Below are 17,570 nucleotides of genomic sequence, written 5' to 3' on the forward strand. Positions count from 1 at the left end.
GCAAAACTACATTCATTCTCATCTTCTTTGATTTTCCCCTTATTTTTCTGTTCGCTTAACTATTTTGGGTATTCATGTGTTAATGTGATTAAGATTACACTCCGAGCTAATTGCAAGATATTTTCCATTATTTTGTGAGATTTTTTTATGGGTAGGAAAAGAAGAAGAAGAGGTATATATTGGCTGAATTGAAATAGTAGCACACCTAGATATTATAGAAGAAAACAAAGTAACAAACACTAGCCTCCAAACTATGGTCGTTGGGAAATTATTGAGCTGGCCCACTCTTGGCTGTTTATGGTGATTGGCAAGTCTTTAGGCTTTCCTTGCAATCCTGCATTAACTCAACAGCATCAATGGACTAAGAGTCCTGATTTGACTCTTTTATGGATTCGGTGAGATTGTAAAAGTTACTTTTATCCTAAAATAAATATAACGAATTACATAAAATTAAAAGTTTGTAATTTTACTTTTGTATAACTCATTTTATGTTTGTAGCATTTCTTTTGTGGTCACGTCTGGATAGGTAATACCAACATCAGATATCTCGTCCCTCTTTTCAATTAGAAACTATTTTCTTGCCCTATAAACACACCCATGAAGGGCAACGAACACAAGAAAGCAGAAGTAATAATCGTTTCTCTTTTGCCTAGTATTTAAGTGGCTAATGCCTAAAACTCCGGACAATAATAATTGCAGCCAAGGTGTTTTTTTTTTTTTATCATGCAATTTGAATCATCTTGTTTTCAAGAGGAAAGATTCCTCACTAATGCCGAACATGAAAATTATGACAAATCATGCATAAAAAGAATCTGTAGGTACGTATTGGCTGTGCTGGACACATTGCAAGCCTGAGTTTCTTATGATACTTAAGACAGCTTGCAACTTTGCAAGAACAATAAATACCTTAAGAGCCTAAGAGAGGATTTGAAAATAGTTTACAATGGTCTTTCTACATAACAGTCATGACAATATAAGATCAGTAAGCCAAAATTAGAATCTGATACTGCATAAATACCTTTCATTTGCTATGTGGGATAAAGACTAAAGCTTACCGTCACTACATCATATACGTATCGCCACTCAAAATGAAACAGTACCAGAAGAGATTTTTCTAAGGAGGACAGCTTTTATATGTACTTGTACAATTACTACAAACAACAGGTACTGCTAATAAATACACCATTCAAGCTTGACCAATAACAAATTGTACTCTACTGGGAAGAGGAGCCAAGTTTAGGCCGACTAGGAATTCTCAAGCTAAAAAGGAAAGAATGTTTGCATGCTCAAACAATACCTTTTACGCACCAAGAATTTCGGTATTGATATATGTATACGGTGGGTGGTGTTTTGTTTTCTCTCTTCTGCACCAAGCACGTGATTAATGTTTTTCAAGAAGAATTGAGAAGCCTAAAGAACCAACGAGTCAGTTCCAGCCGTTTTCCAAGGCCAGTCAGTCGCAAGGGACCTACAGTTGTTTCAGTTGGTAGTTTCCATGAGCTGAAATTATGTCAGTTATCCAAATATTCGCCATTTATTCTACTGCCAGCACACTCCATTAAAGCTTTTGCATTGAGTTCTCTACCAAATCTCCAGACATAATTCAGACCAACAAGAAGCTCAGTGATTGTTGCTTCTGTCTTCTCTTGATTTGCAAAATAAAGGGTTTGCACCAGAACAACATTTGTCCGGGAAATCATGCTCTGCTGCTCGAAACTCCTCTCAGACTGCCATCTTATCATGTTATGAGCAAGTGGTGCCAACCAATCTAATATCCCTGCCATTGCCTCGCTCCACTCTCCTGCAAGAACTGTATCATAAACAGATGAAGCCAGGCTCTTGGTACATGGTTTTAGCTTTTCCCGGAGCGCAGCTCTCACACTCATGGGTAACATATTGTATAAATCATCTCTTGCATCAAGACCAATCAAGTGAGGAGAAGCCACAAGTCTCTCAATTACGATAATGACATTTGCATAGTGCAGCGCTAAAGCAGCAGCACCAAGGGTTTCGGGTGGAGCATCCAACAACTTGCGCTTGGATTTGAATATTGATATATTAGAATGATCAGTTTTTCCCGGAGCAAGAAGGTCCGCATTGACATCTTTGGCTCCATTGAGATTCCTAGAACGAACAACTTCCAGACTTAAATAACAATTGGCAACAGGAGAATTATTTCCAGCCAGCATGCATCCTTTAAAAGGTCCAACTTGGGTAAGTCGGTTGGGTTTCAAAGGTGGCTTTTTCCCATTAATCCCAGGTGACTGGCCATGGTTCTGCCACTTCTTCTGCCTAATTACCTCCGATCCAGAAATTGGTCCAGATTTTGTCATTACCCTTGAAAGAGAGCCTAAAAAGAAGTTGAGATTTTTATTCTTTCCAGAAATAGGGCCTGATTTTGTGGTTGAGCCACCGATAGGACCTGAATAGAAATTGTTAGGATTATTTTTTCTCGAAATTGGTCCTGATTTAGCAGTAAAACCCCCAAGGGGCCCTGAAGCAAATTTATCGAGACCATTCTTGGATGGATAATCCGAAGTTTGCAACAAAGCAGAAACTGAGTGGCTGCGAGGCATATAATCAGAATTCATCTCTCGTGAATCTCTGATATCAGCATCTACCATCTGTTGAATTCCAAAGACATGTTTCATCCTACTCGATATTGTCATCAGAGATCCTGCCAAAAGACGAACTGTGTAATCATAAGACCTGCTCCACAGTGAGATCCGTTGTAGGTTTTTCACCTCCTGCCGCTTACATGAAACCTTTTTTTGATATTCAAGCAAACTTACACCATCATATTCATCATTACCCTTCATTCTCCTCAGAGTCAGTTCTAGATCTGAAAGAATTTCCATCTCCTGATACAAGTTTGCATTGGCTGCAATGAATCTTTCCATCTTCTTGACTTTCTTTTCCATCTTTCTCCAAGTAAATCCCCACCCATATGGGTCAATACCGATTTTGATTGAATCACTAAAAGCATTCTCAAAACTCTTCAAACTAGGATCACTGCACTTTGCCACAAGCCTGCCCACAGATTTTGCCACATGTCCCATATTCTCAAACATCTCTGCACATATCAAAGCAACAATGACATCCTCATTATCCGAGACAAGCTTCTTTATACCAACTGAATTCATGATCTCCTCTCTCAACCTAGCAATTTGCCTGTCACTTAGAGACTGCCATAGATGAATCACCTTGGACATCAAACTTACAACTTCAAATGCTAACACCCCAATCAACACTTTCCCGGGACCGGCTTCATGCTTTCGTGGAATCTTCCACAGACTGCGAAACCACGACTCTGCAACCATCTCTTACCCCAGAAAATCTGATACAATATCTCTATACCAAACTTGCCATCATATATTTCGATCCTACAGTAAATATTGAAACTATAGTAAATGTCAAACAAATCACAACAAACGACTGGTAAAATAAGATATCAACTTCTTGTGCCAAAAACTTAGAAAATCAGATACTCTTTGAAATTATCCTAATTCTTTTAACAAACCCTCGGCTCTAAATGAATGTAGTAGGGCACAAATCGACGGTTCCAGAGTCGGTACAGATATCAAATATAAAACTCGTTGTATTCCAACTCTTTAACTGAATTAAATTAAAGTATTGTTTTTTTTTTTTTTTTTACATGAAGCATGGAATCGAAACTTTTCTTCTTTATTTTTTCCTTCTTTTCTACAATTTTCTCACAATAATATAATATTTAGCGGTAACAAGTTCACCACAATAAATGCCAAAACAAGAAAGCGAAAATGACATGAACCTATAGTTTACAGCCGAATCAAAATCTCAAGTAAAGTTCATCCAGAGATGGAAATTCACAACCCTTTACTCTGCACAAAAATTTTGTGCTTTTACTTCAACCGTAAAGCTGCTTAATCGAACAAATTTACAAACCCAAAATCTAAACCATACTATCTATCAGATTTACATAACACGACGAAGCAAATAAAAAGCAAAATGGTATCAATCAAAAGAAAACAGAAGAACTCACCGACCGCTGACCAAATTCCGAAGCAAAGCTGGGTAAGCCAGAGAGAGCGTTACGGATGTGCACCGGGAACTAGAGGCACGCGGACGAAAGCAAGACTTGTAGAAACTGTAAAAGAAGAGTCAGAACGAGTGAAATTAAAGATAGACAGGTGATTTTTTAGTGCTCGTTTTGCATTTTGGACCCTCCTACGTTTCTTTATATGCCAATTTGTCCCACTTTTTGTTTTTTGTCATCTTTGTATCCTGGTTATTTTTATTTTTTTTCCTTATTGGAAAAAAAATGATTTTTTACTTGAAAAAAATCTTATATTTTTCAATTAAATGCAATTATCGATGATATTTTAGTAAAATACGAATTTATTCACATATTATGTAAAAATGATTTATATTCATTCCTAGACAAAAAACTTATATGATTAAAATGTAAATATCGATCACACAATTATCTATCAAAGTCTTATATTTTATTTAATTCAGAAAAAATTTGGTTATGAAATTAAACTCATGATATCTAAATTTATATTTCATTAAAAGCTACCACTTGATCACTAGGTTGCACTCTATGAAATTATAACAATTTAATTTCTTAAACAAAGCTCACTCTAGTACCTATAATCATATTTGGAAGCATTTTATACACATGAATCAAGAAGACAAAAATAAGGTGTTTAGACAGTGAGTCGAGATGAAAATTAAAAGTTGAATAAAATATTATTAAAATATTATTTTTTAATATTAGTATTATTTTAAAATTTTAAAAAATTAAATTATTTATTATATTTTATATAAAAATTATAATAATGAGATGAGATATATGAGGTGAAATATTTCTTACATCCAAACAGGACCTAAAGGGACTTATTAATGTTTTATTTTCAAATTGTCTTTAATTTCAGCTGTTCAAATCTGTATTTTTTTTTTTTAGATTTGTTTGGTTAAGAATATTAATACGAGTGGAAAGGTTGTCATTAAGAAGAAATTCTTGAATTCGGCAGACACACGTACAAATAGAACCAAATCTAAGGGCACAATTGCAAAACCCCACAAGTAGGGGGACACCCGTCATCATCATTAATGGCAATCACGCGCAAATGCGTCGTTTTACAGATCAGACCTCAAGTCTCAGATAACATCCGAATCGGCCGGACCAAGTGTACGGACGGTCCAACAAGTCGGCCCGGGCCTGTAATATAAATAAAAGTTTATTATTATTTTTTCATTCTTGGCCCGACATTCGAATCGACATCTTCTTCGTAAAGGAGATCCAGACAATTTATAATTTTGAAATTTATTTTTTAAATTAAATTACATTATATAAATATTTTATTTTTTATCTATATAAATATTACCGTACCTATAGTTTTTTTTATAACTTCTTTATAACCTATTTGATAATGAGAAATAATATTTGAAATCGTAAGTATTCGAGTACCACGTAATTATTTAAAAAAATAAATAAATACAAGACTCATGAAAAAATATTAATTTTTTAATAATGAATCACTCTTTTTTAAAATGATTATACGACATTTACACACTTTATAATTATATATAACATTACTCTTTGATAATTAAATAATACTAATCTTAGACTATGCAAGTGTGCACTTTTTTTAAAAAAATAGATCTATTATTTAAAACTAAAAAAAATATTCATATCAATTTTATATTTTTTTATTTTTTTATCATATCTACATATTCTAGAATTGTAAATATTATTTATCTTGATAATTAGTCAATGCAAAATGTCACATTATTAAAAAAAAAAATTGAGAATTGAAAAAGAGTTATAAGTTAATTATTTTTTGAATAAATATTCATTTATATGAATCTAATGATTAATTTGATTCGAGGACAAAACATTGGATTAGTGTGACGCACGTGTTACATAGTTGTTGTTTATTTCTCGAGAAATAATTTATTAATGATCGTTTGATGTATTTTGACCAAACGGTCAGCCTAATTTTGTGGAGCTACCAAGTCCCAAGATACACATCATCCTAGGAATTGTATCTCAGCGTTGCGTGCACGGCTAGCTAGGACAATTAAAGCCATCTTTCGTCAATGGTTGAAATTTAATACCTTTTATTTTTTTCTTTTTTTCCTTTATTTTGACCGGGTCAGTTTGATGCAACCGTGTGCGAGAGAAAGATCAGACGAAAATTCTGTATACAATGATGATATAATTTCTTAATAAAAAATTTTACGTGCAAGTAACTTTTACCCTTTTTTTTATTTATTTTTTTTTTTTTTATGTTTTATTGATATGATTAGTTATATATTAAAAAAATTAATATAATTAATCACATCAATAAAATATATAAAATATGTAAAAATAACTGTATGTAATATTATTTAAAATTAAAATATAATTTTTATTTTAAAATTTAAAAATATTGTATTATATTTTGTATTTTGTTTGAAAGTTTTAAAAAATTATAATGATTAAATGAAAAAATTATAAAATTAAAAAGTGTTCGTGTGATGTTTGGAAAAAGAATTATGAGAAGAATTGAGATTAGATGAGATCATTTTATTTTCTAAAATAGCCGTAATTTTTTAAGAAACGACACAATTATTTTAATAAAAAAATTATTTCTTTTAAATTTATGTAAATTATGTATTATTTTAATGAATTTAAAATAAATAACAATAATGATTTATTGAAGAACTGTGTAAAAATTATATAAAAAAGTTATACAACTACATAAATTTCTTGGTATTAAGATATAAATTAAATAATAAAATTTAGATATTTCTATTAGTTTTAAACTTCTTAGATAATTGATAATTTCATATGGTATCAAAATAGAGATCTCAATTCTTCAGGGTTCTAGCATTTGTTCTACTTCATATACTCAATAATCATATGTTAGCAAACAAACGATATTCTTTGGCATCAAGAACTGTTTGTCGAACTGATGCTATTGCACCTATTGCAGATAACACTCCTGAAACTACCGCTATCAATGTGTTCCCCCAGAAAACCAGGCCTCGCTTTGAGGGCTTGAAAGTCACATTGTATACAACCATTGGGAAAATAAAATCCAGAGGAATGAATCCAAATGCCCCCATAATAGCCATGATGTCTCCGAAGAAAGGCAGCATTGCCGCAAAAGCTGTTGCTACGATCACTGATAAGGACCGGAGAATAATCCTTGGCACAACGTTACGAATGGAGAATTGGTCCATTTTCGGGTCTGCAAACTTTTTCTCAAGTACTTCATTTGTTGGTTGCAAGTAAACCTGTAGGGTAACCAATGTATAATAGGATATGAGAAATGATATTTGAAGTCATAGAGTATAGAGCAGTGAGTGTGCAAGTGTCTAGCATATAGGACCCGACCCACATGAAAAAACCATTCTTCTTATAAAGGACCTACTCTTTTTCAAAATGAGTACACAATGCTCGCAAAACTTTATATTTTCGGTAATTGTTAGATTAAAATAGACTTGAGTTTAGACTTACCACCGTGACGGCTGCTGTTTGCAGAAGAGTGAAAACATTGATGATCAAGAGAAACCAAGTTGGCAGCAAAGGCTTTTCCTTGCCCATTAAATTTGAAATAATTGTACTACTCTCCAGAGCGTGATTGCCGAATGCCCAATACCCAGAGATTGCAACGCTGAAAAAAGTCGAGGCTATAACAGCGTAACAAACGCATAAACCTTTGAACATCTTCCCCTGCACTGGAGGAGCTATAGTTGCCTGCACATGGAAGAAATCCAGTGAATATTGCTATTTGACTAAAATATGGACAAGAATGAAAGCACTGGCTCAACCATATATACCTGTATTTCAGGGATAATTCCACAGGCATATGTGGTAGCAATGATTGAGACAGCATTAACTGCCCCAAAAACACGATTTTCTGCAGAGCCATTCACAGAATAGTCCCTGGTATCACCATTCTTGGAGTATCCTGGAAAAGAAGCGTTTGTATGTATGTGACATAGATACCTGCATAGAAATGCTTTTCATAATTTCATGGATTTTACAGTCCTACCGATGTATACAGAACCGACTGTAACGCCAGCGCTGTAAGCAAGACAAAGGGTAAGGGAGACAAGATTGATATGCCTCAGGGAGTGGAAGGATGGAATTTGGGCCAAGATCAGCAGCAAGACTCCAAAAATGATGATAAATTGGTAAAGTTTCATTGTCCCGTTTGGAACTGAGAGCAAGTAAATGAACTGACAAAATGAAAAATTAACCAATTAGTAGTGAACTGTGGAATCTATTCTTTGAAAGCTTCACTGTGATGCATCTTTTTTGTAGCGAAGATCATAGTCCAAAAGGAGTATTTTGATTAGATGTTCATTTCCTCCCTGTTTCTTATTGATCCATCCAGGGGGCTGTTATTTTCCAAAACAAGTTTGAAAGATTATTGTCACAATGGATTGGAAAGATCTCAAATTACTTAGAACACAACTAACCTTGAGGCTCTGTCCTCCTAGAAGAGCACCAGCAATAACTGCGGCATAGCATATCCCAATTTGAAGTGGGCCTACCGCATATTTGCCCCATCTCGGTCCTGCCAATGAATTTACCTCGGACATGTTATCATTCAGTTGCAGAAGTGCTGTTCATTTGGCCTACTTTCATCCCATTAAAAGGGGAACAAGAAGAAGAAGAAAGAGGAAGGCATCATCCCAATTCCCCATTAAAGAATCAATTCTGTTTCAAATCAAATATCTCTTGCCTGAGACCTCAAGGGTTCACTTTTTTCTTAATTCCTTTGATTAATATCTCAGAACATGAAAATAGTTAGTACAAAATTTATGATAAAAAAGAAATGGAATGAGTGAAGGGATGGATTACTCACCTAGAATATCTCTAGCCACATCCCGAAACCGAAGCTGGCGCTGACCGAGTTGTGCATGGTGATCCAAAACCATAGATAGAAGATTATAGGAATAGAAAGTCACCAAACCTAGAAGGATGAGGCACAGAACTCCTGCAACCCAGCCTAACAAGGCCAGCGCATAGGGAAGACTCAGAAGCGATGGAGCCACAATGGATGTGGACAAATGATATCCACAGTGCAGCCATGAGCCTGAAAATACCTCAAAACATCTGAGAGAGAGAGAGAGAGGCAGAATGTACAACTAAACACCAACAATATCTTGAACATTAATTACAACATGAAGCTAGAAATTAAGCATTCCTTTGCTCCATGCCAGAATCAACCAGAAGATCAGCTCACTGATTCTACCCTTTGATACTCAATTCAAGCAGTCAAGAACTTGTTTAGCATGATTATGTATGCCAGCTCTTTCTTTCCATAATGTACATAAAGTGGTTCTTTTGCTGTAATCTCTCGTAAATATTGTACTCTAACTGTACATTTTTCCATTCTTCTATCTTTCTTACAATCATATTACTTAGCTAAAAGAAAGAGGAAAAGTTGCCCTCAGTTATTTGTCCACTAATACAACATGAAAATATATATCCTCGGGTAGGAAGTTTTCCTACAGTGTTGGTGAAGTACCGCTACAGCATCTCATGAAATGATGGGACCAGAAACATATTGATGGGAATTGAAACTGAAATATTTAAAGGGGAAAAAAAAAATTTCTAATTACCTCTGGATTTGAGGACGAACAAAGCTCCAGCATCGAGCTGTTTTGGAGGGTCAAGAACTTCACTTTCCTTGACAACTGTGGTTGCCTTAACGGTGGAGTTTGGACTCAAAGCTGCCATGATCACTTTCCTTTCCTCTCCCACAGCAAGCGAGGTGATTGAAAACAATAATGGCCGAATATTTGATGGATCCTATCTCCCCTCGACCTCTTTTCAGTGCTCGTACAGTCACTGGTTGTTCTAACTTCCAAGCCCCTATATACACAGTGAAGATTCCCAGTAACCATAGATATTAAAAAAATAAAATAAAATAAAATCCGTCTGCTGAATATGAGAAATATTTTTTGCAGCCGGTAAATACAGTCAGCGTGTAATTGTAGAGAAAAAAATAAATTAATACGAAATTTACATAAAAAAAATTATTTTTATAATTTTTTTTATTCACGTAAGTCTCCTAAATATAAAATAATTTTTTTGTAATTTTTTTTTATTTACCTCGACTGTAAATCAACTACATTTATCAACTCTATCTAGCAAAGCCCGTTGAAATATATGGCCATTGCATAGACAATTGGGTCATTGACATCCACGTTCTTAAATCTGGGAAGGATACGGACAAAGCATGATAGCAACTTCGACAGCTGTAGACTATTACAGTCAAATATTGATTGATTTGGCAGCCTTAATGGTAAATAAGTTCAAATATTATATAAAACCCTCACCCAAGGATAAAAAAAAAAAAAAAATACAAGAGAACAGAAGAGAAGAAAAGAGAGAATGAGAGATACATGAAGACAGAAAAAGAAAAGAAAAGAAGACAGAGATATGGACAATGCAAGAAAGCAGCTTCGACCTGCGAGACAAATAGATTCAATATGGACTTGGGCTGATTTTATTGTTTATATTTTGCAAGATTAATGGTCCCTCGTTATTTTAATTTTTATCATTTTATGATATAATATTAAATAATTAAATATTATTTATTATATTTTATTTATTAATCTATTATCTAATATTATATCATGAAATAATAAAAAATTAATAAAAAAATAGATGATAAATAATTTTTTTTCATTTTACAATTATTGTGAAATTTTTTCAATTAGCCCAAATAATCTTTATTCAAGCCTTTTAACATTATTTTAGAGGTCGTTATAATGAATTTTTTTTAGTAAGTTGGTGGATAAAACACATTTAACAAGTTATTTATATGATATAATTTAATTTAAAAAATAAATTTTAAAAGTGAATTTAATCTTACAAATTAAATTTTACCATTTCAATGGTATAAATGGTGTGCTCCACGTATATGACGAGTAGTATGCTCGAAAAGTAACCACTCATACCAAAAACTTTCATTTCAAAACTAGAATTATGGGGCATCTTATATAATGTCCCAAATTAGTAAAATCAATGCCATTATCAAATTAAAGACAGGAGAGTGATGTAAGAACTATGTGGTCTCCCATGGTGTGAAGATTTAGTAGTGGAGAGGGTGTTGTTTTAAATAAGAGAAATAATATTTACAATCATGATTGTGTAAGGGTGTCATGTAATCATGTTGAAAAAAGTGAATAAATATGAAACTTGTATGAAAAAAAATTAATTTTTTAATAGATAGACCTTACTCTTTTTTAAAATAACTGTACGACGCTGGCATAATTCACGATTGTATATAATATTATTTAACAAATAGACACGACCAATATAAGTAGTCAAGATGGTTTGCCTTGGGGTGGTAAGACTGAGCTGCCTACAAATGGGCAACCCTAATACAATACAATACATACCCAATACAGGTGAGTTGTTAAATCCCATTTTAATTTGTCACTTAGTTTAGCCAGTTTTTCTGTTAATTAGTTAGTCAACATGATTTGTTTTTAATATATTATATATTTGTCACATTTGTCTTTTATTGTGTCGTTTTTCCGGCAACAGTTGTCTTGGTTCCTCAAATGGAAGATACTCTCTAGACAAAACTAGGAGACAAAGCTCCCAGAAACCATGCTTCAGGGTTGGAGAAAGGTATTATATTATTCCTTGTGTTTAGAATCCAAGTTAACAATAGTCACATGCATCTGATACCATGTCAAATAATCTTCACCATAAGCATGGTATAATTTACCTAGACATGATAAGCCAACATTTTATTCTTACAGCTCCTGAGAAAACTAACAATATGAAATTTCTATCTGTACCTTGAATCTTGATTGCACATAAACAGGTTGCATTTGCCAGAACATGGCGTCAGGGCCGGGGACGGGATCAGGGTCGGGGCCTATCTCTTCTTCTGTGGGTGCTATGATGTTGCCTTTAGAGGGAAAAACCACTACTTCATATACTTCTTTCACCAATCCATTGCCTTCTTTATCGCAGGGGTTGGTTATGTTGACACCTTTGTCTCCAACTATGGACCCATTTAGATATCAAGATGATTTCATCTCTTTTTAACATCTAAACACTACAAATACAAAAACAAATTTCAATTTCAAATATTCAATGTTTTATCTAATAATTAATTAATCATTACAACTTTTCTAAACTTCTAAACATAGCATAAAAAGTAATTCAAACTTTTTCAAATCCTAAAATAAAAATTATATTCTAATAATATTTTAACTGTATAATATTTTTTCCTCTCATTTATCAAAATTTTCATAAAACATCATAACTCAAACTATTTCACTAATATTCATAAACCATTTTATTACTATTTACAAATTTCTTATTTTTTCTCATTATCCGAACGAGACTTAGTGTAACATTGATTGACAAAGAATAATCTCATAAGATTGATTATGCATACATTCTAGATAGGGTAATTGCTTATTACTTGTAATAGTAGGTAGAGAATTTGTTCGGGATGAAGACTATGAAGTTGGGATTTAAAAAATCATAATGTCATAATCCCTACCTAGTATATATTTGAGTTTTAAGAGAGACGCATGAGAACAAAAATGCTGGCTATGGGGTTCGAACCCATGCGCACTTGTGTGCAGAAGATCTTAAGTCTTCCCCCTTAACCTCTCGGGCAAACCAGCTACATTCTTCTAGAAAATTAAGATTTGTAATATAACTCAATGTTTGTATATAAATGGATTGTGATAACCTATACTAGAAAGAAGTGTATTTAATTATTGTGCTTTTGCTTTAGTAAAGAATTACTTGATTTAGCCACACAAAATTATATTCATAAGCCAATGTGTCATATACACATTGCATTTTACTGATATGATAATATTTAATTTATAAAAAAAATTATAAATTTGAATCTGGTAAATCAAAGTATATTGAATGGTGTATTCTCTACACTAACTTATAATCAGAATTGTTCATGTTGATTCATGCCACTCTGGCATATGTTAAAGTTCTTTATAGACAGTAATTTTCCATTTAATTAGTAGTTGGGCCATGCTTGATTTTTGTTACTCCAAAATGCAAATGTCCATAAGATGTGTTGTTCTATGATGCCACGACACCTACCTCTACAACCTTAAGTTATTAGCCATTCTATCGCATATGTTACTTTCATGCATGTGAATGATGTCTCTTTGTTCTAGATCCTACATAATTTTTCATTAAAATTCCATAATATAGAATTAATGCCGGAAAACTTTATATATATATATATATATATATAAAGGATAGATATAGCTTTTTTGTTATTATTTTGTTTTAAATAGAAATATTTTTTTGTAAAATACTGATTTTTCCATAATTATTTTACAAGTTAGTTTATAAAAATACCTTCTATTTAAACCAAGGATAATCCTTTCAGATAAGCAAAAATTATTTGAGTAATGATACACGTATGATTTTTATTATAATTTTGTATATAATTATATTTTAAAACAAATAATTTTTTATAAAATAATATTACTTTTATAAATAATTTTAAACAATTATATTCTATATTTAAAATATAATTACATAAAAATTATAAAAAAATATTGTGTATTCATTATTTTCTATTTCAGAAAACCGTGCAAGAAACCGCCGCTCAAGAAATTGGGAGCCACTCTCTATTTTAATGTCCTTTGTCTTTTGTTATAAAAAGGTTATCTCCATACATTGTAACAACACATACACAAAAGTATATCAATAAAGAGAATGAAATTCTGATACGGCAAGATTTTTTATAATTTTATGACTCATGTTTTAAAAAATAGCACAAATGTATGTAAATTTTGTTATATTATATGTTGTCCACTATGAACTTCAACACTTAAACTCGCTTGAATTTAAAGAATATTTCATCTCATCATTATAATTATAATTTTTTTCTTTTAAAGATCTTTGCTATTTTTTCTTTGAGTTTATAGGCTAAGATCTTTATAAGGAATGATGATAATGTAGTGAATCTATTTCTATCGTAGTTTCATGCTTTCTAGTATGTAGTAAGTATTTCCTTCGTATACTTCTTATATACTTTGACTATGTCTATGCTTAGTATTAAAATTCTTATTAACTATAAAAAAAAAAATTATTACAATTTTTTTAAATTTTTATATAAAATATAATTAACAATTTAACTTTTTCAAATATCAAAATAATAATAATAATATTAAAAAATAATATTTTAATAATATTTTATTCAACTTTTTATTTTTATTTAAAACTATCTCATCTTATCTTTGAATTCAAAGAGCAAAACTTACAAACCGTGTCTATATCTATTAGATTATAAAAAATATTTGAGTAAGCAAATTAGACAAAAAAATCTTTGTAAATGGTACACCCTAGAGGTAGACTTGAACCTTTTTCTTTTCTTCAACATGAGCTTAGAAAATTCAATCCGGAACTAGCACTATATACATGACAAATAATATATACACGTATGGGGCAAAAGTAGAAAGTACGAACTCAAAATCAGCACCACAACATAAGAAACTTCTGGGTGGCTAAAGGGTCCAAAGAATTCAAAAGTGATGATTACGAAAGGCATTGTGACTTTCCAACGCTGATTTCAATTTCAAAGAATAATATGGGGTTGAAAGTACTGCACGCCATTGAAAGAAAGAAAGATGTGTGATTTCCTTCAAGACACGTGTATAAAGCAGACTTGGCCAAGCAGCTTCATCGTCAACAATTCGCCTGCCCACTCAAATATTTACAAGACGGAGATAACTCAAGTAAGATATTTTGATATTTTTTCACCTACTGCCACAGAACTGGATTGCAAAGACAAAGTATAAAGGACCCAAGAAGCATAGGAAGAACAAAAGAAACCCAGTTTTCATGAACAGAAAAGGATCATCAGCACCAGGATTAACATCATCAATTTGATATGTATAATGGGGTTTGAATTTCCCAAGGAAAAAACAAAGTATGTAGTACCTACAAAATTGAACAAGCCCTAAAGCAATAGTTAGCTTATTGCAGGGCATTATATAACTTTGATGCGGTATTTTGACCGTCTGAAAGACTTCCTCCTGGGAAAAGTAAGCTCTTTCTAAGATGCTTTCGCTTTATTCGAAAAACTTCTAAAAAACATACTCAACTTCTTGATGTTTAGCTCTTTATTCTGAGAAGGACTCCAATAGATCGTAGTGACCATACCCATGAAACAGCACATTGATGGGGTTCTCTTCCTCCTTTCGATACTCTTCACCATACTTTGCTATGTTTACCAAACGACCCGAGCTTCTACTTTTCATGAAGACTGATATTGGTGTCCTGAAGTGAAAATAGAGTGAATCAGATGCAGGGCTTGATATAAGTAGATTGATAAGATCACTTGAACGTGGAATATGAAGTTGAAGCTCTGTTTTAATGATGGTGCACTTGTTGAGACAAAGAGACTCCATCTTGTTCACATAATATCAAGTTGTGCATCCTTCTATTCTATGAACTCTTAATCCAACAATTGTTACATATAATCATAAATAAATTGAATGGCTTAAAATGGAGATGATAGCAATTCAACTGTCCCAAGGGTTATGTAACAGTGCATTTGTTTTGGGGAGAGGGGGGGATCGCCACAATGATGAACATTTTGTGTTTGAAATGAACTGTGAAAAAATGGAACCACAACCATCAAAATTAGGAGTCAGGCAGCTGAATTGTTTTGCAAACAACGAATTATTAGACTACATGCAAGTGAATCTTAGATACTAGTAGGAAGATTGCTTGAACTACCAATGAAGTTGGCCACAGGAGAGTCTCAAAACACTTCTGGCCAAAAAATAAAAAACATTCAAAAACTCACTTCAAAACATGAGAAGCCATCAGCAATTCAGGTTCTCCACCCCATACATAAGGTTGTTGAATTCTCTCCACATACGCATCAAAATCTCCTTCAATGAACCTAAAAATATCACCCAAAGAAAATTAATCACAAGTTGGCACAAGAACCAATTAAAGGAATATTCAGAAATTATCCCATAGATTACCATTCTGTTTCCTTCCGCCTCTTTAAAAGTTCATCTACAACCTACAAAACCATAACGGGTTAGATGTAATGGTGGGCAATTCATGTTCAGCGAACAAAAGGGTTCTTCTCAGTCATACTTGAGCTCTTAATTCATCAGCAAGTTCTCTCTGACGATTCTCATCGGGAGCTTCTTCCCCACTCCTCGAGCAAGCCCCATGTGCTAATGCTCTAAATAGACATCGACCATCCGCCAGCACCCCTGTAATGATATCATCAACATGAATTTAACAAGCACCAGGAAATTATTAATGCAGTTTCAAAGATTCCATGGAATTTCATGCTTTCTTTTTTCACTTGAAAAAAAAAAAACCAATAATGATAGAGCATTTAAGCAAATATAAAGGTAGATAGTCTGGAATGCAAGTGACCTGTGACCCTGTAATCAGCAGAGCCCTCATTATTCTTGCTGGTGTTCGAATAATTTACATCCAAACCGTCGATTTCATCGTTTTTGTTATCGTTCGAGTCAATGGAATCGCAAGCTTCGATTTTCGTATCCACAACGATAGCCTCGGGACTGTCATCGACCGCAAAATCCAGCGGCGCAAGGCAGGCGCAGACGCCGAAAAGTAGCCAAGCCGAGTCAGGCCGGTGAAGCCAGCGGGCGGGGCGTGCGTCCCAGGCGACGTTCCACGACCCCTCCCCCCTCCGCTCACGCCGGAGCATCGCCTTACGACGGAGCAGGAGATCGCTCGGATGCCTGGCGGCTCCGCACGGCATGATCGCGTGCCATATGGAGGCCGCACCGCCACCGAAGGAGCCATCGAGCCGACAAGCACTGGAGTGGTGGCGCCGAGGCTTCAGGTCGCCATTGAAGCCGGGGCTCTGGCGTAGCCCGGTGATATGATGGTGAGCCGCTGAACCGTGGACGAAGGAGGAGGACAGGGAATTAAGGATCCAAGGCTTGGGACGAACGCACAGTACACCAAGCATCACAGAAAAGGAAAAGAGTAGAAGTTTGAAGCTATCCTGCGCTTGACACGACGTATCCCCGCTTAACCTACGCACCCATCCTCTCTCCCAAATTACAACCGCATATATATAGCTCGCTCGAGTCTTCTCCAAGGTGCAGAGATATGTTTCGTGGTAGCTGAGATTTTACTGTGAAGGAGGAGCAAAGCATTTTAGGAATAAAAACGTTATTGCTCGTCTTATATTTTTGTAAAATATATCTTTAAATTATTAAATTTACTAAATATAAATATCACATTAAAGAAATAACAAAATATAAAATAAAAATTAATGGTACCATTTTGGAATCACGAAAACGAACCATTCCTACCAATAATAATAATGTAGTAAATATACAATAAATACATTTTAATTAAGAGTGTCAAATCGTATTAATGGATTATGTTTATATCATATCAAAGCACTACATAAGTCAACCATAACTCGACCAGTTAAGTTTATCGTGTTAAAATCTCAAATTCTAACGCAAACCATTAACCTAACGGGTTATGTCATGTTAACCCGTTTTGACCCATTAATGAATATTACGAAATAAGTTAAACAGGATACAATACGACTCGT

The 17,570-nt window shown here is 33.7% G+C and overlaps 3 protein-coding genes and 1 non-coding gene across 8 annotated transcripts; all 4 read right to left on the reverse strand.

Annotated features, from left to right (window-relative positions):
- Nucleotides 1–983: 983 nt before the first annotated feature.
- On the reverse strand, nucleotides 984–4,180 carry LOC122295127 (protein PSK SIMULATOR 1-like). 3 transcript variants are annotated; one of them, XM_043104188.1, is made up of 2 exons: nucleotides 4,022–4,180; nucleotides 984–3,383 (listed from the first exon to the last, which is right to left on the reverse strand). In XM_043104188.1, the coding sequence occupies exon 2, from the start codon at nucleotides 3,318–3,320 to the stop codon at nucleotides 1,512–1,514; it is 1,809 nt and encodes a 602-aa protein (XP_042960122.1). In that variant the 5' UTR covers nucleotides 3,321–3,383; nucleotides 4,022–4,180; the 3' UTR covers nucleotides 984–1,511. The 3 variants fall into 3 exon arrangements, with proteins under 3 accessions (XP_042960122.1, XP_042960123.1, XP_042960124.1); XM_043104189.1 differs by having other exon boundaries at nucleotides 984–3,401; nucleotides 4,022–4,173; XM_043104190.1 differs by having other exon boundaries at nucleotides 4,026–4,167.
- Nucleotides 4,181–6,851: 2,671 nt separating this feature from the next.
- Nucleotides 6,852–9,869, reverse strand: LOC122295105 (GABA transporter 1-like). The gene is made up of 7 exons (XM_043104152.1): nucleotides 9,607–9,869; nucleotides 8,847–9,077; nucleotides 8,458–8,555; nucleotides 8,028–8,214; nucleotides 7,813–7,943; nucleotides 7,490–7,729; nucleotides 6,852–7,266 (listed from the first exon to the last, which is right to left on the reverse strand). Exons 1-7 carry the CDS (start codon nucleotides 9,722–9,724, stop codon nucleotides 6,886–6,888), a joined length of 1,386 nt encoding a protein of 461 aa, XP_042960086.1. The 5' UTR covers nucleotides 9,725–9,869; the 3' UTR covers nucleotides 6,852–6,885.
- A 2,693-nt stretch (nucleotides 9,870–12,562) lies between these two features.
- TRNAL-UAA lies at nucleotides 12,563–12,645 on the reverse strand. Its single transcript has one exon. It is a non-coding gene; the product is annotated as a tRNA-Leu (tRNA).
- A 1,705-nt stretch (nucleotides 12,646–14,350) lies between these two features.
- LOC122294853 lies at nucleotides 14,351–17,157 on the reverse strand. 3 transcript variants are annotated; one of them, XR_006237762.1, is made up of 6 exons: nucleotides 16,406–17,157; nucleotides 16,115–16,236; nucleotides 15,997–16,037; nucleotides 15,813–15,911; nucleotides 14,942–15,280; nucleotides 14,351–14,698 (listed from the first exon to the last, which is right to left on the reverse strand). XR_006237762.1 is itself a non-coding variant. In XM_043103842.1 (5 exons), the coding sequence occupies exons 1-5, from the start codon at nucleotides 16,968–16,970 to the stop codon at nucleotides 15,124–15,126; spliced, it is 984 nt and encodes a 327-aa protein (XP_042959776.1). In that variant the 5' UTR covers nucleotides 16,971–17,157; the 3' UTR covers nucleotides 14,838–15,123. The 3 variants fall into 3 exon arrangements, 1 of the variants encoding a protein (XP_042959776.1); XR_006237763.1 differs by having other exon boundaries at nucleotides 14,351–14,705; XM_043103842.1 differs by lacking the exon at nucleotides 14,351–14,698 and having other exon boundaries at nucleotides 14,838–15,280.
- Between the last annotated feature and the right edge of the window lie 413 nt (nucleotides 17,158–17,570).

This window comes from Carya illinoinensis, chromosome 14 (assembly GCF_018687715.1).
Source record: "Carya illinoinensis cultivar Pawnee chromosome 14, C.illinoinensisPawnee_v1, whole genome shotgun sequence".
Classification (NCBI taxonomy): Eukaryota; Viridiplantae; Streptophyta; class Magnoliopsida; order Fagales; family Juglandaceae; genus Carya; species Carya illinoinensis.